The sequence below is a fragment of the Equus quagga genome, chromosome 3, assembly GCF_021613505.1.
Source record: "Equus quagga isolate Etosha38 chromosome 3, UCLA_HA_Equagga_1.0, whole genome shotgun sequence".
NCBI lineage: Eukaryota > Metazoa > Chordata > Mammalia > Perissodactyla > Equidae > Equus > Equus quagga.
Window position 1 is genome coordinate 143,262,015 of NC_060269.1, and position 25,531 is coordinate 143,287,545.

At 47.3% G+C, this 25,531-nt stretch overlaps 1 protein-coding gene across 11 annotated transcripts in view; it reads left to right on the forward strand.

The window, feature by feature from the left end:
- The window catches only part of PROM1 (prominin 1), a 147,719-nt gene that overhangs the window by 33,589 nt on the left and 88,599 nt on the right, over window positions 1-25,531 (forward strand). For 3 of the 11 annotated variants that reach the window (XM_046657482.1, XM_046657481.1, XM_046657479.1), the window contains one exon: window positions 14,523-14,956. In XM_046657482.1, the coding sequence (XP_046513438.1) occupies window positions 14,737-14,956 (220 nt within the window). In that variant the 5' untranslated portion in view covers window positions 14,523-14,736. Of the gene's footprint in view, window positions 1-7,857; window positions 8,109-8,128; window positions 8,418-8,488; window positions 8,835-9,092; window positions 9,229-14,522; window positions 14,957-25,531 lie in introns of those variants that run through there. The other 8 variants (XM_046657475.1, XM_046657474.1, XM_046657484.1 and 5 more) reach the window with 8 other exon arrangements.

Sequence of the window (25,531 nt, forward strand, 5' to 3'; positions counted from 1 at the left end):
CTGCAAGGCTATACTTCTGCTTTTGTCCCAGTTAATCTCTGGAATCTTCTAACTTCGGCTCAGTTTTTCCAAGGCCTTGCTTCCCCAGGTTTCTGATCCTTGCTTTGTTGCATTCCAGCAGATCCAGGATTTTTGGTGGCTGTTCCTCTTACATCTTCTTTCTAAATTATTTTTTACCACTATCATTATTTGCCATTTAATAGTGTTTAATTGAGCAGCTGCAGCATATGGCGAGCCAGGTCCAAGCAGAGTTTCTTACTGAACGGGGTTGAAGTTACCTCCGTGTCCCTAGGTGCCAAGGACAGGGCCCACCTGGCACAGACCAGATGCTCCTGAAAAGCTCACTGAGAAAGTGTCTTTACTTCCAGTCCTAGGTCTAAAGGCTGCCGTCTGTATTCTCGGGGTGGGAGCTTCCAGCTGGGAGGCAGAAGTGAGATTTTGAAATGAATCATCCTTCTTATAAGTACTCATTCATGTCTACTTTTCCTCCTGGACTATGTACTCCATGAGGGCAGAGACTGTCCACCGCTGTGTCCCCACCACCTAGCGCCATCCTGGCACATAACAGATGCTCAAAATATTTTTGTTTGATTTGCTTGGATAATACTTGTTTCCTAGGATTATCTCAAATATTAAATGAAATATTTAGAATAATGTTACCATGATAAACGGTAACTATTATTCTTATTATGGAAATAATAGAGGACAGTCCAGTCCGTGAGCCTCAGTTTCCTTCTCTGGAAAGTGGGAGGAACGATGATACCTTAGGAGGATTTAATTAACTAAGAGAAGTGTGAAAAGTACTTTGCTCCGTGCATAACAGTAGTAGATAGTCGGCAAATGGTAGGCACAGCACACAGACCGCCCCATGGAGGTACTTCGTGTATCTTTTAGCACTCTCTTGCTGTTACTACATTGTTTGTCTTCTTATGAGCACATAGGATCACTTTATTCTCCTTGTTTTCCTCTGAGATTTATTGAAGCTGTGTAACGTGCCAGGCGCTTTCTCATCAGGCCTTGGGAAATATCATTAACGGCCCTTGTATACTCTTTCTGAATGCTTCCAGGCTCAAACTTAGAAGTAAAACGTTGAGTTTCTCCAAGTACTGGGCTGTACTCAGAACAAGCACCCAGCACGGGAAGTTTGTGAATGTCCCAAGGGGGCATACAAGAAAGCAAGTTACGTTCCCAAAATAACTCACTGTGCAATTCTTCCAGGGCAAGCTGTCCCTGGGGCTGATGCACAATCAATGCAAGGGCCGACTCCCCAAGGTCACTAGGTAACGTGAAAGGCGCATGTGGCTTGGGGGCATGGATAGGCTTCAGTTCATAACCACCATCCTTAGCCTTTGCCCAAATTGATACCATGGACTCTCTTTTTAATGTATCTGATAAAATTCTGCTCAAGGTCAATAATTTCTCCTGTGAACACCTTTGGTTGTGACAATCTGGGAGAGGGGGTGCTACTTATATCTGGCGGGTAGAAGTCAGGGATGCTGTTGAACATCCTACAATGCACAGGACAGTCCCGCCACAAAGGACTATCCAGCTCAAAATATTGAGACTGTTGAGTTAAAAAACCCTGATCTAGAATAATTTTCTCACTGCGTTTGTAGTTTTCTTCCTTCCATAGTGAAAACTGTCCTGGGAGTCTCCCTCAGATGTCACCCAGCTTATTGTAAGCGATTAGGGAGTCTTGTACTTCATCCCATCTCCAAGCAGTTTGTGCACATGTTCTCCGCCCAGCCAGCCTTCCTCGATGCTCCCTCATCTTTCTCGGAGACTCATTCCACCGACATTCGGAGGCTGGACGGAGAACCGCATTTTGTGAACATTGGAACCTGCTTCCCAGCCACTTTCCTTGATCTGTAAGAACCTCAAGCCCGTTAATTACAAAACAACAAATCATTCTGTGTTCTCAGCAGTCAAAAGGAGTTTACTGTAATCTAACTTTTAAAATATTTCCTTTTGTCTCCAGCAGTGCCTTGGAGCCCTGAGTCAAAGATGCCTCTGAATGGGATCCTTGTGGGGAGGAGACGGGAGGGAAGGTCGACAGGAGGCTTTGGTGTGAGGCTTGTGGTGACTCCGTCCCAGCAAGGCTGTTATCGCAATGTTAGGTCTATTCACAAGGCTCAGTCGTAACTCTGCATTTCACATTTCCAGCATTTATTCACGTTTTAATTAAAAAAAATAATTGATGTTTAAAATTTGCTATTTGCCTCCCTAGAGATCATAAGCTCCATTAGGCCTTCTAAATTATAATTTTCAAGGAGTTAAAAATATGAATCCCATGCAAATGTATAGTGACCACATGGCAAAGATTTTACTCAACTCATTCATTAATGACGGAACCAGAAAGATGTTATGACTGGTTCAAAGGATACTTTGAAGAACAGACATTTATATAGGCAATCGGGAATGCTGAAATGAATATTTGCTAATAGTTGCAAAACTTGTTCCTACCTATATGGCAATGAAAGGTATGTTTGGGATCATCTTTTCTACGGGGTTGAAATGGAATTCTCTCTACTGGAGAACACTCATTTGCCCTGTTATCGGTTTTCTTTAATTTAACTTCTACCTTCACAGGATTGTAGTATAGCCTACTCCATAGAAATACAGTCAAAGACACACCTCCGTGGAATCTGATAATTCCCATCATGCCCTGCACTCCACTGAAAGGAAGGCCCGTCATCTCCTTTGCCCACTTCCAAGTCTTGGACAATTTCTTCTGCAGGGCAGGGGTCAGAATATGTCCAGTTCCTTCGGCCCTTCTGGCTTGGAGCCTTGCAAATCCTTGGGACATATTATGTAAATATTTGTGGAATGAACATTTAGCTCGTGCATGCAATAGTCCTATACTCCTAATTTATGAAATTGGAAATAAAAAAAGGGTGGCGGGGTCAGGGGTGAGAGAGGGTTTCACAGAGAAATAGAAACGGCAGAAATAATAGCTGCCACTTATTGCCCATTGCGTGCCAGCTGTTGCATATATCATCTCATCTAATCTTCACAAAACCTCTATCTTGTAGGTGAGGAAAGTGAAGTTCAGAGAGGTTGAGTAACTTACTGAAGGGTGTCCAGTGAATGTGCTTATTAATTTGGTGGCTTTCATGTTTCATGTTCTCCCCTATAAGGGGTTAAGCTCTGGATGGCCATGTCTCCTCTCTTTTATTCTCTGCTGTATCTCTTTGCTCAGTCTGGCCCACAGAAGGTGCTCAGTCAACACTGTTGAATACATGTATCTGTGAATGAATGAGAATGAATGAATGAATAAGCAGAGCTAGGACTCATTTCCAGATCTGGTCAACCTCCCATCCCATGCTTTCCCCACTATAACACAAAAAGTAGCTGTTCTTTTTTCACTCTCTGGTATAAGTAGCTGGATGGGACTATAATTTAACTCTTTAATTGCCCTGGCAAATGTGAAGAGTGTTTTAATTAGCAGAAAGTTTAGTGGGGTTAAAATAAATATCTGATTACAGCTGAGGTAGCAGATAAAGTATGAAGCAAAAGAGAATTTTGCAGAGGATTTTTTTTTTTATGAGGAAGATTAGTCCTGAGCTAACATCTGTTGCCAATCCTCCTCTTTTTGCTGAGGAAGACTGGCCCTGAGCTAACATCTGTGCCCATCTTCCTCTACTTTATATGTGAGACGCCTGCCACAGCATGGCTTGATAAGCAAAGTGTAGGTCCGTGCCTGGGATCCCAACTGGCGAACCCTGGGCTGCCGAAGCACGAACTTAACCGCTATGCCATCAGGCCAGCATGAGAATGCTTTTTTAAAAAGTCTCACAATGTGGGGCTGGCCCCGTGGCCGAGTGGTTAAGTTTGTGTGCCCCACTGCAGGCGGCCCAGTGTTTTGTTGGTTCAAATCCTGGGTGCGGACATGGCACTGCTCATCAAACCATGCTGAGGCAGCATCCCACATGCCACAACTAGAAGGACCCACAACGAAGAATATACAACTATGTACCGGGGGGCTTTGGGGAGAAAAAGGAAAAAATAAAATCTTTAAAAAAAAAAAGTCTCACAATGAGGGAAATATGTAAGGGGTAAATAAGAGGAAAGATAGCATTGGATAAAGTTGTTTTTTCATAAGTATGTTCTGGGTCAGAGTAACTGGAGTCTTTAGCTCCTGACCTATAGTAGATGCTGAGTAAATATTACTGACTGACTGACTAACGGACACCCAGTGAGTTCTTCCAGATGACGATGAGGCTAAGTGCAAATTAGTAGTTCTTCAGAGGAAAGTAATAATAGTAATTATTTTCAGAGGGTAAAACACTGCTTAGCATAGATGTAACTTTTGCTGTTGTACAAATTACAGGTTCCTGGGTGAACCTTTCATGGGATATGACAAAAAACTGACAACTATAGAATCAGAAATTGTGGAATTTTCCTGCCCACCTCCTTCTGCAATCTCTCAATAGCTCTTAGATGGAGGGAACCTCACTTTTCTTGAGAAAATGAGATAGAGTATTCTAATGCTTTATAATTCTCTGCCCTTCTACTGCCCTTGTTTTTTCCATATGATTACTAAAGGCAAATTTTAAAGCCCCATTTGAGTTAGTGCATGTTAAAAATGATGTCAGAGGGAAAGGCGTAGATGAAAGCCAGCCCTAGAGATGAGGCATTTATTTGAAATGGTTACCAGAAGACAGATCCAGCATATAAAATGTAAAACTACCACACACCTTCCCCTATTAAAGTGTGATGGCATTTTCCAACTTCTCCCCAGGTTTCACGTTAGGAATCCAAGCTCTGCGGCACTGGCCCTGGTCTGGCCCTGTCTCCCTCTTCCCTTCTCTTTGTCCAAACTGGATTGAAGTTTCCTTCCTCCGCCTTTGAATTAGTATGCAAAGGGCTTGATGAATGAGTTACAAATCTTACCTGAAGGTTCTCAAAGTACCAGAAGAATGTTTTCTTGGCTTTTGGTTATTAAACACCAGCAATGCTATTTTTGGTATCTAAGCCCAGAGGCAAGGGGGATAAAGCAGAATGAACAGGAAATCATGAGATAAAACATTTGTAGGAGAACCCTGGCTTGCATGAAGCCATTCCCTTCAAAACTGGTAGAATTTCTATTTAGAACAATCTCTCTGTCTCTGTCTCTCTTTCTTCTTCTCCCTCTCTCATTGGCTGTCTCTTACACAAATTTCAGTCTTAAGAAGGCAGGACTGTGGGTGTTGAGATGACACAACCTTGTTTTTCTACAGGGTCATATGCTGCCATGTTTGCTGTTCATATGAACACATTATTTTTTTGGAACGTAGTTATTCATGGTAGAAATTGTCAGGTTAACTAGAATAATATACTCACACACCTGTTTTGTTTTAGTCTTAGTGACTTGGAGGAAAATATCTAAAGTCCTTCATAAGGAACATCTTATCAAAGATTGAGGATTGTTGAATGACCCGTTGTATACTCTAACAATAAGTAATCTCAATTAACACTTCATTTCTAATACCACATAACCCTGATCACTTTCATTGAAACTTAAGTTTTTTATCCCAGTCCTGTTGTAATTTTTCCTTTGTTAAGATTCACTGTTTAACCCAGCTATCCAATAGACCTTTCTGCCATGATGGAGATGTCCTGTATCTACACAGTCCAAAATGGTAGTCTCTAGCCATTTTGGTGGCCATTGAGCACAGCTAGTGCACTGATGAAGAATGTGAAACCCAGGGGGTTACGTGACTTGCCAGGGGCCACAGTGACAGTTAGTGACAGAACCAGAGTGAATCTCCTGGCTCTTTCTAGAATCCTATGCTGCCTCATGTTTAGATTTCATTGGGGTGGGAAAAATGAGGAGCGATCTCAGAAAGGGAGACCTAATTTTTGCATCTAGTGACTGAGTGTGTGTCTGGGAATAACATTACTCCCTCTGGCCTTGCATATCACAGATGTTGTAGAAATTCAGTTGTACTAAATAGCAGGACTGCAGGATGAGGACTCCAAGCAGAAATGAATAGAACAAATCATTAGGTCCTGTCACTGTCTGCACTGTCTGCCTCAGGCTGCTCAGAACAGATCTTAACATTGTGTTGTCTGTTTATTATTTATTCACTCACTTAGTGAACACCTATGATGGTCCAGGTAGAGGAGGTGTTGCGGGGGCGGGGAGGGGGATAATGAAAATGGATAAAAACAGTTAAAGCATTCAGTGCCTACAGGAAAGACAGATGGCCATCCATTTCCATCCAAAGCTGGCGGGCACACAGCATGTCTCCCGGGAGCACAGGCCCAAGAGGATTTCAAGCGATCTTTCGGTGCACCGGGGTGTTAGGGCCATCATGGGCTCTGGAGGCCAGGTCACATTCAGGGCTTCACTTGCAAGCTTTGTGACTTGGGCAAATTACTGAATATATCTCAGCCTTATCTTTTAGATGGAGCTAATGTCATCATCCCCCACTGCTCTTGTTGTTGCTAAGGTTATATAAAATACTGCGCTTAAAGCCCCTGGCAGGTGACTTATTCAGAGCGAACGCTCACGAAGTGTTAGCGCTCACCACTACCACTACTGGTGTCATTATTATTTTCATTATTAGGAATAAAAAATGAGCCCTATGAGGCATAATTATCTTCATCTTTCTGCTGAGGAAACTGAGGCTCAAGGAGATTAAGCAGCCAAAGTCACAGTGATAAAAAGGGGCAGGATCAAGGGGCTGGCCCCGTGGCCGAGTGGTTAAGTTCGCGAGCTCCGCTGCAGGCAGCCCAGTGTTTCGTTGGTTCGAATCCTGGGTGCGGACATGGCACTGCTCATCGGGCCACGCTGAGGCGGCGTCCCACATACCGCAACTAGAGGAATCCACAACAAAGAATATACAACTATGTACCCGGGGCTTTGGGGAGAAAAAGGAAAAAATAAAATCTTTAAAAAAAAAAAGGGGCAGGATCAAAATTTGAGGCAGGTCAGAGCTGGCTGCTCTGGGGAGGAAGAACTCCCCCCTGGCCCCCGCCAGAGAGGTCTGTCCGGAGCATCAGGGCTGGGGCCTCTGGAGGGGTTCAGGCAGAGGCCCCTGAGCAGGAAGCTTTAGAGAGGGACGCCTCAGGTCTGTAGGAGCCTTGCAGGAGTCCCACCTAACCCTGCCATGCCTGTAGTCTAATTCTCAGAAGTTTCCTGCACTAGCGTTTGTTGTCCTGGAAATGTGCACATTCAAGACCAGTTTAAAGTTCAGATCAAACCAGCAATGCTCTTTCTAGCACCTGTTTTGTGCTAGATTCTGGGGTAAGTGAAAGAACTACTGAGTTAATGTTCCTGCCCATCATTCAATTGTCCGTCTGTCCTTCCTTCCATCCATCCATCTATCCATCCATATCACAAACATCAAATACCTACTGTGTGCTAGACACTGACTTGAAGGTGCTTTTCTTCCACACACCTTATTTTCCCACAGTATTCTCAATTCGGGAATAGGAAGTGGTGAGTGAGGCCTGAGGTGCTCATGGGTGGGTGCCGTTAGAAGGGGAAATGATTTCTTCTGGCAGAAGGTTTCCACCACTCAGCTTAGCAACGGGATCAAGACTGCGGGGTGAACGCAGCGGGGCGAAGGCAACTCACAACCTCGAGACTCACGTGAAAGGAGTAGTTAAAGCTCAGTGCGCTTGGTGCCCGAGAGGATGCCTGTATGCTCATACGGGAGCAATGACTGCTTTATGCCGTTTATGTAGCTCCAGCCACTAGCAGAGTGATTGGTACACATTAAGGAACCAAATGACTTGATTTTTGTTTTGATAAATTGAAAAGAGAAGTCTGTTGAGAGTGGCAATAGAGGCGTCTGAAGCCACCAGGGGGAGTCAACCGAGGCACGTCTGAGTTGGTACCACAGAGAGCAGGGGGAGTTTTTAGGTGGTCTAGCAAGTGGAGACTTTTTCTGGGTAAAAGAGGCGTGGGTGCTGAGAGAAGGGCGTGTCGGGTCAGCAGGGCTCCTCCGGCAGGAAATGGATGCAGTCCAGGCCCCGCGTTGGGTGCCCGGGGCAGCGTGGCGAGGCTGCCCTGCTGGTCCAATCGGGAGCGCGTCCAGACCTTCGGGCTTGGCTATCTTTAAAATACCGAGCCGGCCCCCACCAAGCACCTGGCCGCGCGCTCTGCTCTCCCGCTGCGGGTGAGTATGTTTAAGGAAGCACTGCCACCCCGGCAGTTCCATCCGCAAGTCGCTGCCGGGGAGCAGGGGAGGCCAAAACAGGTTCCCGCGGGCACCCTGGGCCTTGCTCGCGCGCCTGTAGGGCTGGCGCCTTTCCCGGCCCTCCGTGTCCTGATGTCTGGCCGGCGCGCAGGGCAGGGGGCGGCCTCTCCGAAGCCATCCCGGTGGTCCCCGAATAAATCATTCATGAGCCGGCGCCTGCCGAGCCGGGCTGCGAGGGAAGGGGCGGCGGCAGCAGGGGCCGAGGCAGGAGCTGGACCCCAGCGCCCGGTGAGTAGCCGCGTCCTCACCCCGGAGCCCGGGAGGCGTCTGTGGATCCGGCGTGGGGCTGAGCGCACTCCCTTCCAGAAAGTTGGGAATGGGGAATGGAGGGGCTCGCTCTGCGCCCTTCTCCCCCGCGGCAGGTGATACAAGCCCGGAGAGCGGCGGGGAAGCCAGAGGGGCTGCAGGGCGGGCGAGGTGGTCCGGGCGCCCCGCCAGCGGGAGTTCCGGGCAGGGCGGGGACGCGCGCAAACTTTGCCGGCAGCCTGATGGCTGCGTGGTGGGTCTTCTTTCCATCCACTGGAGGGGAACCGGCGGCTGTGGCTCTCCAGGTTTCGAGGCGCGAACAGACGGTGGGAGGAGAGCGGTACCGGGACCCCAGAGGCCGCGGGCTCGCTCTCTGGGAGAGCGGCGGACCGAGGGGAGGTTCGTCAGGGGCTTGGGAACTGTTCTGCAGTGAGGGGAGTGCTGGGGGGTGGCACCTGGGGCGCGGAGCACTGAGCCACTCCAGCGGGGTATGGAAAGGGGTCACCTTCCACTGGTTTGCAGAATGGAGTACGCGGCGCAACCAATCACAGCAGGAGGGGCGTCTGGGGGCGCAATGGGAGGCCGTCTCCCCGCGTCCATGGGGGAACGCACGCACCCCTGGCTTGACGCCTCCCCTTGCCCTCTTTGGGTGCACAGCGCGGGGACCTTCTGCGATTGCCGGATCGAGAACTGGGTGCTCGGGGCGCACCCCACCAGTACGGCGCCGGCCGGGACAACAAAGGGAAACACGGACAGAGGAAGTTTCGCGGTGCGGGAGAGTCGGGGGCCCGAGGTCAGTATCCCCGAAAGCCCGCGCCCAAAGGGGCAGGAGATCCGATCGGCGGGAAGACACCACTCCGAACCCCCTTCTCCCTGGCGGGCCCCGATCCCTGTCCACGCGGGCCGCGGCGGGGAACCGGCGCCGACACGCTGGGGCAGCCAAGTTTCTTGGGCGACCCCCTCCCCCCGGCGGCGGCGGATTCCTCGAGTCTCCCGGCTTCCCGCGCCCTCCCCTCCGCCCATTCTTTTGTGTCCCGCAGCCCGGGAGAGGCTCCCGCCGAGAAGGGAGCGAGGGCAGGAGGGGGCGGCCTGGCGGTGGGCTGGAGGAAGCCTGCGCCCAGGCTTCCTGCAGCAACAGGTTGTGCCTGCAGCCCGAGGCAGCTCCTGACCTTTCTCCTGCCGCTGCTCGATAAAGCTTTCCCGGGTTCCTGAGGGCGGGGGCTGACCTTTGTTAAGATAAGCAGGTGTGTGATTAGGGTCCTTGAACGGCGCCCCGCCCCGACAGAGACCCACTGGAGACTCAAACAGCTGCTGGGGTGTTAGATTGAACCAAATGAAACTGCCACTTTTGTGGTTCGAAGACTTGAATATCGGCAGCTTCGTAAGATTCCGATTGTGAGAAGTTACTACTTCTTTTTCTTTTCTCACTCATTTGTGAGTTTCCAATTTCAATATCCTCGGAGCAGTCCCGTCTGTCAGGTGAGCCCAGGGGCCACGGTGGAATTTAGAATACTGATGCTGCGGTGCACAGAGCCTTTATTGACTGCCAGCTCTGTGCCTATTTGATCTCTAACCCTCCAGCGCGATCGGAAACCCCATTTTACAGATGAGCAAAGGAAAGGATGGAGAATGCAAGCAACTGCTCGCTGTCACCGAGTTAATAAGTGGGACTAGGCCATCCCTGCCTGCCTCAAAGCCCGGAATGCTGTCTCTTCAGCAGTGCCTTTTTGTTTTGTTTTCGTCATGTGTCTCATAATTTTTTTATGAACTTCCTCATGATTTCCTTGCTGAACTATTTCTGTGCATCCTAGTGCAGTGAAGTTAATACGTGCATCAAAGGACAGGTTGAAAATAAGAAAACTTTAAACCAAATATTGTTTTGTTGGTACCATTTAAAATATGAAGGAAATAGGTTTTTCAGGGGCCCAGGAACTACCTCTGAGATTTGTTAAGAGTCAGGATGTTTTGTTGCAATGATAGAAGCCAGCTCTGGGTAATTTCAGCAGAAAGGGACTGGGTACTGGGTGGCTTGCAGAAGTGACAGGAAGGCTGGCTAGCCAGGCTCAGGAGCCCAAGGGAGCGGGACTCAGGACCTGTAACAGGACCCCTGGTTGGTGTATGGCCATAGCTGCCACCACGAGAGTCTGGATGTGGCTGCTGGCACTGTCGCCATCACTGCTAGAATGAATCAGAAATTGCCTCTGCTTGAGTGTCCTCCATGCGCAAGCCCAGAAGTAAGCATGTGATTGGCTCAGCTTGACTCACCCCCCAAGGCATAGTGTGGGCACCTGAGCTGGGCTCGCATGAGAGGCAGGGCTGCAGTCCACAAGACTCACAAAGGTAGCTCAGAAACTGGGCGGCTCCGTCGCACCCTTCTCCCCGCAAAAATAACCCAGATGACAAACATCTACTACAAAGGTCCCTTTAAAAGAAGTTCCGTCAAAGGACGAGAAGAAATGAGGCTGGATGGTCACCATCTTTGCTTTTAAACCAATGTTGGTGGAAGTGCTATTCTCTGGATTCCAGGCTCAGAATCATGGGAGGTATTTGCTTAAAATTCACATCCTTGGGCCCCTGTCCCAGTTTGAAATAAGTGTATTTGGAGTGGAACCCAGGAATCTACACCCCATAAACCATAAAAATGGTGAGACGGCCTTATTGGTTAGTCTAGTGCCTGTGTAAAGAGAGAGCCCCTGAGGGAGCAATTTCCAAAGCCTGGAAAGCTGAGGGTCCCAGCAGAAGGTGTGGCCTCCAGAAGAGTAGAACTAAGTTCTGCCGTGAGTAATTCCAGGAGGAGACAGCCTGCTGCTTGTGTTGGAGGAAACAGCTACGGGCAACACCTCGCTTCCCGAGGCTGTGGGACTGCTGAGCGATGCTTGAGACAATTTTGAAATAGGCAATAATGTCCATTTTGTGTTAGCCCTCCCTCTACGCCCCACCGTTTGAGTTCAGCAGTCCTTATGGAGTGCCTACTGTGTGCCAGGCTCTAGGGGTGCAGACATGAGTTAATCAGAGACCTCACACAGCAGCCAAGATAGATCAGTTCAATGTAATGTAAGGAAGGCGTCTGGGGGGATTTTGCCTCACTTCTGTTGGGTTTGGGAAGCTGAAGGTGCCTTTGGAAAGTGGTGTGAATTAGCCAGGTGGGTGGGTACTCAGCAACAGTGCTGGCTCTCAGACGTCAGTTGTCTTAAGAATCAGGCACCCCCCAAGGCAGGTGGTAATGCTCAGGAGAGTGTTAAAAATGCAGGTTAATGGGCCTCATCCCCAGGAATTAGGTCCAATAATCTGCATTTTAAGTAAAGACTCCATTTTATGCTGATGCACCTGTTGGTCCAGGAGGGCTTTCCTGGGTTTTATGCTGGCAGCTCTGCCAGCTCCTCTCAATTGCTCTTGCTGCTCAGCGGGGTTTCACAGGTGAGGACCCAGACCTCTCTTGGCACAGGCAGTTAAAACTGAGATGAAAAACTCCTTTATGAGTTGACTTTTATCAGTTGTCTAGTGTTTCATAAGTAGTGAGAATGTTTTCTTAAAATTTACTCTAAAATTTAAGAGGGACCTACACTTTGGAGCAAGATGTAAAGAAACGAGGACAAGCGGCTCCAGGTGCTAACTCGGTTGACGTTTCATCTCAGCAGCAGGGAGAAGCAGTGCTGCCTTTCATTTGGGATCTCCCTTCCCTGGCCTTCTCACTGAGGGAGTTGGGAAGTCTGTTTATCCAGCTCCCCCATGGGCCTCCTGCCGTTTCTCCCCTGCTGTGTTTCTCCCCGTCTCTGGCTGAAGCTGGTGGCATTACCAGGAAGTCAGCCTTTCTTAGCAGCTGAGCCTTTAATCCCTCCAGCTGCTGTCCTCTCTGCCTGTCCGTTAGCAGAAAACGAGATAAGATGTGAGTGTGGTGTGTGTGAGTGTGTGTAGGGGTCGTGTGCATGTATGTTGTGTGTATGTGTGGTGTGTCTGTGTTGCACGTCAGTGTGTGATGTGTATGTTCATGGCATGAGTTGCATGTGCGTGTGGTATGTGTGTGTAGTCTGTGTGATATATATGTACACAGCATGAGATAGTATGTGCTGTATCTGTGTGGGGGGTGCTAGTGTGTATAGTGTGTATATGTGTAGTGTGTGTCAGTGTGGGTGTATGTACATGTGTTGGTGTGTGTTGTATGTATGTGTGATGTGTGTATGTGTGTGTGGTATTTGTTAGTGTGTTGTGTGTGATGTGTGTGTGCATGCCTGCCTGCTTAAAGGAGAGCAGTCCTATCCTATGTGAATAACCGCACAATCTCTCCTTTCACATCGTCCGCCTACCCTGTGCAGCCATGGAGACTTCCAGAGAGTGGGCTTGCAGAAGCTAACTGGTTTTGCGTCTTTCTCATTTGTTCTCTCTGGAAATGGTAGGAAGACTGAGCAGAGCGGGCCTGTGTTTGAACGTGTGCAGTGGTGATTTCCTACAAGAACCAGAGCAAGGCTGGAGCACTTCAGAGCCTGAGGCCAGGGTGTGTGCAGCAGCAGCCACGCCTGGCAGGGAGATTGCCCTGGTGTATCTGTAGGGGAGATGGAGAGCCGACATGGAAGCCTGAGGTTAGTGAGGTTGACACTGGGAGCCACTGGGGATCTGAGCAGCCCATGATTTGATAAAGGGAGAGTTCAGGGTCATTCTGTTGGTAGCTCTGTGCAGAAGGGATTGGAGTGGGCCAGGCCCTAGAAGATGAGGCAATATCTAAGGGGATTAAATAGGAATTAACATCTTCATGCAAAGAGCTCATGCAGTCCCACCACTTGTCTGGGGCTCTCTTTGACTTGGTGGGATGTAGGTAGTGGGCCCTCTGGTCCCTTGTACAAGGTGTCACTTTCTTGATGGTGCCCCCTCTCCCATATCACAGTGTGTTTCAGGAGCACCCTGTCCTTCTTTTCAAAGTTCATAAGTGTGTATCTAATGTACAAGATGAAATCAGGATGTTCCTGACCCCAGAACAGAGAGGCGAGCAGAGCATCTTAGTTCCTCTGGTGGGTTCTGTTTTGAGTCACCCAGCGCCCTGCAGGGGCACAAGGAAAGCAGGCTCTTTGGCTTATTCAGTTATATATATAGCAGCACTTCCTGATCCCCGACTGTGTGTCCTGCCTTGTGTTCAGTTCTGGGGATAGAAATACCAGGAGGACAGGGTCCATCTTGGAGGTGTTCTCGGTCCCTTGCTCTCACTAGACGTTGGGTTAGTAGCTGCTCCTAGGATTTCTGTTTCTTTCTCCCTCTCCCCAGGGGTGGGCAGGAGTCTCCCTCTGCCCTACCTCTCATCACTGGGACCTCTAGTGACCAGGTGGTGACTTGGAGCTGAAGGTTTCCATCAGGATTACCTGGTGAGCATATTAGAAAGATAGACTCCCGATCTTAAAGAGTTTAGTCCTTGTTGAGGCCATGCTGTTCTAGTTTGGGTTGGGGGTGAGTGAAGAGGGGGATGTTTGAGATAAGATCAGTGAGCAAAGAGTAGAAGAAAAGGCCGAGTAAGATATATCTCCAGAGACAGGGGCAGCAACACAAACTTGGAGGAAAAATAAGCGTATAGCCTATTGCTGGGGGCCTCTGAGCCTCTAACCGGAGGCTGGCTGAAAGGAGGACTCTGTAGGAAGAGTGTCTTGCTCATTAGATCTTGGAATCTGAAGGCAAACCACTGGGTTTGAATTCTGGCCCCAGCCAGGACCTCGGGCAAGTCACCGAAATCCTCTCTGTATCACTTTCCTCATTTGTAAAATGGGATAATGCCTTCCACGGGGTCCCACCTGTAAAGCACGTGGAACAGTGTCTAGAATATAGTAAGTGCTTAATAAATGCTAGTTTCTAAGACCACACAGCCTTCTCTACACCTAAGGGTGTTCCCTCAACCCAGGAAGGATCTGCGCTCCGAGTCCGGCCTCTTGCGGAGGGACCTTCTAGCTGCCCTGCCCCCGCAGCTCTGAAGCAGGCTCTGTGTTTGCTTCCCACCTGCCGGATTAGGCCGAACGGCTTGTTGGAAAGCTCTGCAGCCTCCTTTCCAGGAAGCTCCTGGGCAGGCAGGCTGCACGCGTGAGTGACGGTTGCCCCTTCTCTCCCTGCCAGGGATGCTGCGTCCTGAGCGACCAACCCGCCTGGAGAAAGCTCTTTGACGCCCTTTGCCGCATGCCAGCCCGGCCGGAAAACAGGACTCAGCAGACCCGTCCTCCCTGCGCCTCTTCTGCGCAGAAGCACACGCTCCTGTCTTATCCAAGGCTTCCAGAACTTCTGCAGCGGGAGACCCCCAGTCCTACCTCATGTTTGGGGGATCCTGCTAGCTATGGCCCTTACACTTTGCTTCCTGCTGCTCCTGGGGCTGTGTGGGACTACTGTTTCAGAGGGGCTGCCATCACCCACAAAGAGCCCTGATGTTTTGGAGTTTGAATTGCCTGCAATGAACTATGAAACCAAAGACTCTTACGATGCTGGGCCCATTGGCGGTCTCTTTCAAATGGTGCGCGTCTTTCTCCACGTGGTGCAGCCGAATCCTTTCCCTGAAGGTAAGTGCCGATTGTGGGAAAAGCCAGGATTTGTCTCCAAACACACGTGCACATGCACAATGTTGTTTGTTAATGACAATACAAGTAATATATGTTATATTCAGTATTTTAAAGTATGAGGTTCAAAGTGATTCAACTGCACAGCAACAGAAAATATTTAGACAGAAGTTAAGAAAACTTGTACCAGTTAAAGAGGTTGTGAGGAGTGTGATTGTAAGAAGTGAAATCAAGCTACGTTGCTGTGTTTTCCAATTCGTTATCCTCCTTCCATCCCGCCTTTTTTTGGGGGGGGGGGGGGTTAGAGCAATGAATTCTTCTCAAGTACACACGAAAGGTAATAATGAGGGTAAAAATGTAAATTCTTTTCATCAAATGAGAAGTTAATAATTACCTCTCATGGTTATGCTAGCATTTAAAAATTTAACTCTCTTCCACCACCACAAAATGCAGTTCTGACATTGCTTAGGGCGAGGGCAGTCCTGCCGCAGCCTGTGCACCTGAGTAACTGTTCGCCTGGGTTCTAAGAGTTTGAGTGAGAGGAAAGGACAGCCCGTTGTCGGAACTCTCATGGCGTCGTGCTATTATTCTTTCTACGAACTACTAGTTGGCTACTTCAGCCTTGTTACCATTGTTTACTCTTCTCATCTGTACTTTGAAATCCTCGGGGTGTGTGTTTTCAGGAACCGGATTATGAAAATTAAAATGTTCTGTGGCGAGTATCCACTGCTAGAGCTTGGCGGTTGAAAGTTTTACTGGCTTAATGTTAGATCTATCCTAAGCTTGTTCTGTAAACTACAAAGATTTGAGTACTCTCACTGATTACTAAAAATTATAAAATTTGTGGTAACTTTTATCGTCTTTCTTAGCTGGTCAGCTGTTCATAAGAGGCTTATGTGTGTGTGTGTGTGTGTGTGTCTGTGTGTGAGTGTGTGTGTGTGTAAGAGAAACGGAGAGAATATATTTATTGAACGTGAGCACTTGTTTTATTATGGGCAGTTTATAGATTTTCATTAAAATACATTTATAGTGAATTTTTTTACATTTGTTTGTCTTAGATTAAGCAACTGAAACAAACAATTGGAAGTGTAGTTCTCAATTTTTGGTTAGTTTAAATTTCAATTCAATGAAATACATCACTCTGAGCCCTCTTGTCACTGCAGAGAGTCCTGAGCAAATACTGCGCACTGTTTATGTCATTGCTTAAAAGACTAAATTTGGAAATCCAAAGGACAGAGTAGAAAATAAGCTGTTTGTTTATTAATATTGAGTACAAATTCACTGTTCTCAATAGAAATACCTTCGTTTAGTTGTAGACATAAATTTTATTGAATAAACAAATACCTGCTAGTGTTTCTATTAGTGTTGGCTTCTTTTTTTAACATAAAAGGCATAGAATTTGGTTGTTTAATATGAATTTATGTGACTTCTTTAAAGCGATTGTGAAGTGTCCATGTGCCATTCTAAGGCGTCGTGTGTAATTAGTTAATCCCGTAGTCTCTTTCCATATGTTGTCTGATTTTGCTTCCTCTAGATTTCAGAGGAAGGCATCGTCATACTTATTTTATGAGGGAAAGAGGTATTTTTAAAAGTCTTCATTCAAATGTTCAGGTTAAAGACGTCCTATTTCCAGTGCATTCTGAGGTTCTGAACTCCATCATCATTGGTCTAGAAGGAGGCGTCTGAAGAATTTAAATCCTAATGTAATCTGAGGGTGTTAGCTCTGCTTGTCCCTTGACCTTCATCAATACTTGTTACTTCGGAGAAAGAAATTCCCGAAATTTTCAGCAGTATACCGGAGGAGACCAGCCCTACCCCTTAAACAACAATTGTTAAGTTGCTTAAGGAAGGTAATATTAAATTCAGCAGGTGAGGTCTTGGAGTGTTGGTTTTCTTCCACCATCTCATTATTTATGTTCTTTCTCCCAGTTACTAGATTTCGTAATATTCTCAAAGTGCCCATTAGGTACTTTGAACATAAAGGGCACATACACAAGACAATCACGGTTTTTCCATTTGGGGCCAGTGCATTTCATGAGCACCGAATCATAGGCAGATGTCTTCATAATTGCAGATGCGAAAAAAAAAAGAGATAGATTTCTATTTATTATCTTAAATAAATGCATTAACTAAAACAGACAACTTCAGGACAAGTCCTCTGTGAAGTAACATCTTCACAGAAGATGGTACCTCATAGGGATGTTCTTTCATGTGAAAGAGGAGAAGTGTTTTGGGTGCAAAGTCTCAGTACAGGAGCGAAAGAGGAAGGGAGGGCCCCGGACCCTGGACTCCCTCTTTTCAGGCCATCCAACTTGGGAGTTTTCCACTTTTACACCCTTTGTCCGACCAAAATGGTAGACCAGATTTTGCATTTGGAACTGTCTAAAGAGAAGCCCATGCTGTATCCTTATAAGTAAAAGACGGAAAAGTCCTGGGGAGCTTCGGCTTGCGACAAAGGCCTACTTCCTGGACAGAAGGAAAGGTTAGCTTGGATTAGACTGGGTGGCTATGTGCCGTGGCAGAATGTGTTCTAGATCCTGGTGTGGGTATTTCACAAACACCTGCCCTGGTCTGAAGCTGCTGGAGCGATACAGGGTGCTGGGCCTGGGCTCACTAAGACGAGAGTGATGGCTTACATCTGGGAGGAGTCTTTTGTCCATTCCTTCAACTTAGAAAGGGCACTGAGGGCAGGATGACCAGGCAGAGTTGAGGAAAGGGTGTTTCAGGCAGAGGAAATGGCATGTCCGGGGACTGCAGGAGACAGTGGTTCATGGTGGACCCGTGAAGCGGGTAGTCCTGGAATAAAGCGGCCAAGGTTGGGGACCCAGAGCTGGAGGCCCCTGACTGTCAGACCTGGGAGTTTTGCAGAGGGAAGAACGCTAAGGCAGCATGAGAGAGGTTTCATTCATTCGACAAGCGTTTATTGAAAGCCCCTGCGTTTTGTGGGGCACCTTGCTGGGTGCTGTGAGCCAGGGTGGAAGTGGAGTTGGGTTTTGGGAAAAGAATCCGATAGCAGTTGGCAGAGTAGGTCACAGGGAGGTGGGGGTCCTGCAGTGGCCCAGAAGGAGGTAGTAACCACCTGACTTAGAACGAGGCAGAGGTGCTGGGGGAAACGGAGGAAATCTGTTTCATGGATTTCATTTCAAAGGACTTGGTTCAAATCCTTGCTCTTGCCTGTTACCTGCTAGGGGATCTTGGCCACGTTTGATTTTCAGAGCTTCTGTTCTCATAGATGTAATATGACTATAATCTTAACTCACTTGATAGCTTTTGTCTGTGAGGCTTAAATGGGGTGATGTTTGTAAAGCCTATATTTAAAACCATGCCTGCCAGGTACAGAGAAAAGTCCTCAATAAATGTGGCTGCTATTAATATTATTTGAGAGGAAGAATTGACCAAATTTGATGCCAACATTGGTATCAGGAGGGGATATAGGAAAAAGAAGGTGACTCCAGGAGGGATCATTAAAATGTCCTTGTTACTGCTCCCTCTGGAACATTCTACATGGAGTTGGCTCTTAAGAAGCACTTCCGTTTCTTTTGAAGTTTAGTGGGCTGTGTCTCCTGGCAAGCACCCCCCCCCCCCACCCCGTAGCAGAACTGGATGCAGAAGGCAGCGCTTGGGTGTAATGCTAGTTTACTGAGTGGTCTTCACTCCTCCACAAAAGTATCTACATCTTAGGAGCTCTTGTCTTTCTCTGTTGCTTTGTTCTTTCCTGCTGCCCCCAGGATCTGCTGTGAGGCTTTCTTTGCTAAGTGCTAGTTCATTTGAGTCTCCCAACAACCCTGGTTGGTAAATGGTGGTGGTGGATGGTGGTCTTATTTTTATTTATGATACTTCCTTGTGCGGAGTGGAAAAGTAAGTCAAAACGAGGTTGCATGTTGCTAGTCATGTTCACCCGACTAGCCAGTGGCAGATCGAGAAACCTCTGTTTCAGGACTAGTTGTTTCTCCTATATTCCACAGCTTACCTCGTGGGTACTTTATTTCCCTTTTATTTCACCAGAGTGCTTTTAAAATGACCGTGGGTTACTATGAAAAATAGTAATTTTTGCATTAAAAGTGTGAGCTGCAGAAGATTATCTGGTGTGGCTGGTGAGCAGTGCCTTTTTCAGTTTTATGGGTCTATGATAAATTTTGTATAAATCATGGCCCTGATCAGAGCCATTCTAATGGAGCAAGCAAAATAAGTCTCCTCTGCTTTTATTTTTACAGAAATTTTCTAAAATTATTCTCCACCGTGTTTTGGTATATTTTTAAATTAGATTTGAGGATGGTCGACCTATTTCTAAGGGCCTTTTAGGCTAATCTGATTTGCTCCTGGGAATGGGAGCCAATGGTGGGTGGGGGAGTGGGGTTGGGTCAGGGGCCGTGGAAAGAGGGAAGAGGGAAGCTTGGTTTCGTGGAGTCCGAGATGCCATGAGGATGTCATATGAAGTGGGAGCTCTCTCTGTTGCAGGTAACTGAGAGCTGTTAGCTAAGGGAATCAAAGCAGGAGCTGCCATCAGGACTCCGGGTCATCTCATGGCACTCGGCGAGGGGTCAGCCACCAGGGACTAGATCTTGCTCTCCAGACTCTGCCTCCCATGTTGGGTCCTCTCTGCATAGCCCCTTCATTCCTCCTCCTCCCTATCCCCCCTCTCTGGGTTCCTGCACCTCCATAGTCCTCAGAGTGGAGACCCAGATTGCCAACATTATAGTTTTCAGGCCAGCCTCCTGGAGAGTGGCTGGGGGTGCTTTTTCTTTCAGTCCCAATTGCCAATTCCAGTCCCTCCTGGGCCAATCACCAACCATGGGCTCATTGAGTAACTATGGCCAGGGTCACACCTCGTGGGCCTGGTGCTGTGAGCTGTCACTGTCTTCATGACATCACAGACAGGGAGGTGCCTCCCAGGAAAGTGGTGGCTGGGGGACAGCCCAATAGGTGTGTCTATGCTGATATCCTCATGGAATCAGGATGTTGTATTATATCCAACACCTGCGTGTTCTTCCTTAATTCAGACAAAGCCAGCACTGTCTCCTTTAGATCATGTGACTCAGACTGGCAGTGGGCCTGGCCATAAATAAGGTCATGGAGGGAAAGCACTAATATCCGTTGGTCCTCCCTCCCCCATGTCACACATTGTACTAGGCAGTCTGCAGCTGTCATCTCTTCTCACCCTAACAATTAGAACAGCAAACAGCTCTTACGTGTCTGCTTTCAGGGATATGATCAACTCAACAACTCTGTGAGCTAGGTACTATTGTTTTCCTTTTACAGAAGAGGAAGCTGAGGCCTAGAGAGCTAAGGTGAACAGGGTCACACACTAGCCAGTGGCAGAGACAGGGTTTGAATCCAGGAGGGCTGGCTTGAGAATCCAGGTTCATAGTTGCTACTTTTCTTCTTCTTCTTTTTTTTTTTTTGGTGAGGAAGATTGGCCCTGATCTAACATCTGTGCCAATCTTCCTCCATTTTGTATGTGGGACACCACCACAGCATAGCTTGATGAGTGGTGTAGGACCACGCACGGGCTCCTAACCCGCGAACCCTGGGTCCCCAAAGCAAATCATGCTGAACTTAACCACCATGACATGGGGCCGGCCCCTGCATTTATTTTGCCAATGAAGAAAGTGAGACTCAGGGAGATTAAGGGACTGTTCCAAGGTCACACATGATGGCCATTTGCCCGAGCCAGGGTTTGACCCAGGGCTCTGTGACGCCCAGCTTCCAATGCTGCACCACCTTCCTCTGTGGGGGAGATCTGCTGTACAGAGTGAGTTTATATGTCCCCAGGGACTTGTGAGTGTGGGGCGGGATTGGGTGGGAGGTGACACGTCCACAGACTGTAGCGGGTATTCTTCTCATCCACGTATGTGTCTTCTGCTTCATAGTACAGCTTTTGCAGCTAAACTGAAAAGCTAGTCCTGTTGACTGTGTTCCCATAGCCATGTCTGCAAAGTCCTGCTGAAATGTGCTCCTGTTTCCCCATAAGTGACAAGTGAGCCGGGCTGTACGCTTTTGGGAAAGGTGTGCTAACGGTGGGAAGAGTCCCGCAAAAGCCACAGGAAGAAGAGCTTCCTGCTCTCCTGGTCTCCAGTGACGACGTCTTTCAGGAGAGCTTCAAACACATGCAGGAAATGAGAGATTACGCGTGAACGTAAATAAAGACAGGCCACTCCAGCAGCTGCTGGGTGAAGCCAACGTGGTATTAAACATTGCTTGTCTATTGGGGTTGAACGGAAGGGAGGTCCTAAAATTTGTGCTTGGAGAAGCAGCTGTAGAGTGTGGTCTGTACAGGGCAGTGCTGGGTCAGAACCATCGAGGAGGATGGACATTCCCAGGAGAGATGGCCCCAGGCAGGCCTGCCACATACCCTCTGCTTGTCTGGGGTCTAGATTTGGAAATAAGCCCAACACTTGGGTGGTGGTGAGGAGCTCACATTCTGGAGCCACTGTCTGGGTTTGAATCCTGGCTGAGATGTTCACTAGCTCTGTGACCTTAGGCAAGTTACTTAAACTCTCTCTTGTTTCGTTTTCCCTCTGTAAAATGGAAGTGATAATACTAATAGTACTTTTTGGGTCATTGTAATATTTATGTAAACAATATTTATAAAGCAATTAGAATAGTATCTGATGTATACTAAATACTATATAAGTGTTTGTCAAATAAAATAGGAAAGTATAAAATCCATATGCGTTAAAAGCTTTTAAATTAATCTCGGGTTTTGGTGATCACAGGGACAAAAGAACAAGCGTTCATCTGACCCCCACTCTGTTGGTTTCCTAGGGCTGCCGTAACGAATCATCACAAATTAGGGGCCTTAAAACAACAGAAATTCACTCTCTCCCGGTTCTAGGGGCCAGAAGTCCACAGCGGACGGCGGGGCAGAGCCGCGCTCCTCTGAAGGCTGCAGGGAAAGAGGCTGCCTGGCTGCTTCCAGCTTCTGGCGGCTCCAGGTGTGCTGATCTCTGGCTGCTTCACCTGGCCGCCCTCTGTGTCTCTGGCTCAAACCTCTTCCTGCCTTTTTCTCGTAAGGACACCTGTCATTGGATTTAGGGCCCACCCTACGTCCAGGATGATATCATCTCAAGATCCTTAACTTACTTACGTCTGCAAAGACCGTTTTTCCCAATAAGGTCACATTCACAGATTCTCGGGGTCAGGAATTGGACAAATCTTTTTGGGGGCCACCACTCAGCACTACACCTATCATACTAATGCAGTGCTCCCCGGCGACTCAGAGATATTCAATAATGTGCCCAAGGTCATATTTCTGGAAAACGACGGAACCAGATTCAAACCTGACTGACTCCAAGTGCTCACCTTTCAACCCCGTAAATGTGAACATGTAGTGAGCTCTCCCGGGTGCCGAGCCTGCTGTTGTTTGGCAGAGGATGGTGTTGACTGGAGTTCCCTGGTCTGGAAAAGCTGACGTTGAGTGAGGAGACCTGCACCTCCACAGTGGGCTGAGATGCAGGGCAGGCTGGTCCACGCTCGCTGTCAGGTGTGAATTCTGTGTCGAGGGCTGTCCGGGGAGGGATTAGCCACGATGCGGCCAGGAGAGAAGGCTTCCTGGAGGATGTAGCATCTGAATCAGCCGTGAGGGTGTGGAAGTGTTCCGGAAGCAGAGGAGAGCATTCCACTGGAGCATTCCAGGGGCACAAGTAGAGGCGTGAGTGATGCAAGTTGAGACAGGCGCTTAGAAGATATGGCCTGGAGAGCAGTGAGGCCAGAGCCCTGCATGTCTAGGAGGTTGTCAGGCCGTGAGCCTGGGGAGCAGCTTGTAGGCAGATGGAAGACAGGCTCTGGAATGTCATGCCAACACTTCTACATGGGGTTCTGTAGACAGTGAAGAGCCGGCTTCACTCAAGAAACCTGCAACCCTGAGCAAAGCTGCAGGAAGGAGGCCAGGGGGAGTATGCATTGTCCACTGAACCTGTTCCTGGAAATTCTCACGGACACTGGAGCACTAGTGGCCCAGCTCAGTGCTTCTCCAGGTGTGACCCTAAGACCAACAGCATCAGCATCACCTGAGAGCTTGTTAGAAATGCAGATTCTTAGGTCCCACCCCGTAGCTACTGAATCAGAATCTTTTTTAGTTTAAAAAATATTTAAACATGTTTTACGTTGCAGTGTAATATGCATACAGAAAAGTGCGCCTGAGTCTACAGCTGGGTGACTTTTCACCAACTGTGCAAGTCTGTGTAACTAGCCCCCAGATCAAGACAAAGGACAAGTCCCCGGAAGACCCCTCTCATGTTTCCTACCCACTGTCCCCAACTCATCCTGGGGGTAACCCCTCTCCTGGCTTTCAGTGGCACAGATTAGTTATGGTTTGTGGCACACGGGCTGCACTCTTCGGTTTCTGGCTTCTTCTGTTCAACATTTTACTCGTGAGATTTATCCTTGTTGTTGCAGGTAGCTGTAAATATTCATTCTCGTTGTGTTGAATTCTATCACATGAATATACTGTAATCTATTTATCTATCCTACTGGACTGGCGTTTGAGAGGTTTCAGTTGAGGCCTGTCTTGGTCAGCTTGGGCTGCTATAACAAAATGCCGTAGACTGTGTGGCTTAAACAGCAGACATTTATTTCTGACAGTTCTGGAGGCTGGAAGTCCAAGATCAAGGTGCAGGAGATTGGGTGTCTGGTGAGGGTCCTCTTCTTGGTTGGCAGACGGCTCTCATCTTGTATCCTCATGTGGAGGAGAGAGAGAGGGCTCTAGTCTCTTCCTCTTCCTGTAAGGGCACTAATCTCGTCATGAGGCGCCACTCTCACAGCCTCATCTGAACCTAATTACCTCCCAAAGGCCCCACCTCCAAATACCAGAATGCTGGTTTCAATAGATGAATTTGGGGCGCCACAAACATTCAGTCCATACAGGGCCTTTATGCACAGTACAGCTATGAAGATTTTTGTATGTGTCTTTTGGTGGCTTATGTACTCATTTCTGTTGAGTATATACCTAGGAGTGAGCTGCTGGGCCATGGGGTATACATTCTTTCACTTTTAGTAATACTACCAAACAATTTTCCAAAGTGAATATACCGATCAAATGTTTTTCTTTTTAATTTTTATTATGGAGAATTTCGGGTATGTACAACAGTAGAAGAGTCTGATGAGCCCTCATTTACCCATCACTCAAGCTTCAGCAACTTTCAGCTCATGACCAATCTTGTTCTGTTTACTTTGACCCACTCCTCCTACCATCTGTCTTTATTTTGAAGCAAATCGCAGTCTTGCTGTCACTGCATCTGTAAATATTTCAGTATGTGTCCCTAAAAATAAAGACATAATACTATTACACTGTGAAAAGTCAACAGTAGTTCTTCAGTATAGACAAATATTCAAGAAGTGTTCAGATTTCTTGATTGTCTTGTAAATGCAATTTTTAAAAAATTTGTTTGAATCGGGATCCTAATAATGCCCATACGTTGCAATTGGTTGATATATCTCCTTATATCTCTTTTTAATCTATACGATGCTCCTCTGTGTCTTTTTTGCCCCTTGCAATTTATTTGTTGAAGAACCTAGTTACTTTTCCTGTAGTATTTCCCGTAGGCTAAACTTTGCTGATTCCATTTTCACAGTGTTCTTTTCTATTTTTTATTTTTATTTATTTATTTATTTTTAAGGTTTTTTTTGAGGAAGATTAGCCCTGAGCTAACTGCTGCCAATCCTCCTCTTTTTGCGGAGGAAGCATGGCCCTGAGCTAACATCTGTGCCCATCTTCCTCTACTTTATATGTGGGACGCCTACCACAGCATGGCTTGCCAAGCGATGCCATGTCCACACCCGGGATCCGAACCGGCGAATCCCGGGCCGCCTAAGCGGAACATGCAAACTTAACCGATGCGCCACCAGGCTGGCCCCTTTCACAGTGTTCTTAACATGTCCCTCTGTCCTCTGCATTTTCTATAAACTAGTACTTATAAAGATCAGATAGAGGTTCATTTCTGAGGCAAAAGCAATTTATAGGTGGTATTAGACATTGCGTCAGGAGACAGATAATGTCTGGTTTTCTCTCGTTTTGTGATATTAGCAGCATTGATGGTCACTGTCTAGACTCATTCATTCATAACGGTCCAATCCTGTTAAAATTGTTTGCAAATGTGCTCTCAAATATATTGAAACTCTTTAGAGAAAAATGGGATACTTTGCATATCCTGTAACTTGAATTTTTCACTTAACAGTATTTCATGGGCATCTTTCCGTGTCTGTTCCTTTTAGGGTGTTGCCTCGAATGAAAAGGATTTTTAAGCAAGGCACTTAAAACACCCATTCGCTAATCTTTTGATGTAGGTCCGAGACTGTAATGTTTTTATTATGAGTTACTTGAAGTTTTGCGATTAGCATTTCTGTAAACAGTACCCCAAATTCGTCCTCTATAATTTTCGGTTTCTTTGTTTTGACTTCTTTGAATTGGAGCATAACACTTGGAGTTCAGAGTTCTAGGTTTTTAGTTTGTTTTTTTCTCTCCTTACACTTTTACAGTTTATTCACGATCAGTAATTTCATCCAGTTGGCAGGGCTTTATTAAATCTTTATAGAACATTTGACTCAGTTTTCAACACTCATTCTTTTTATGTTCATATT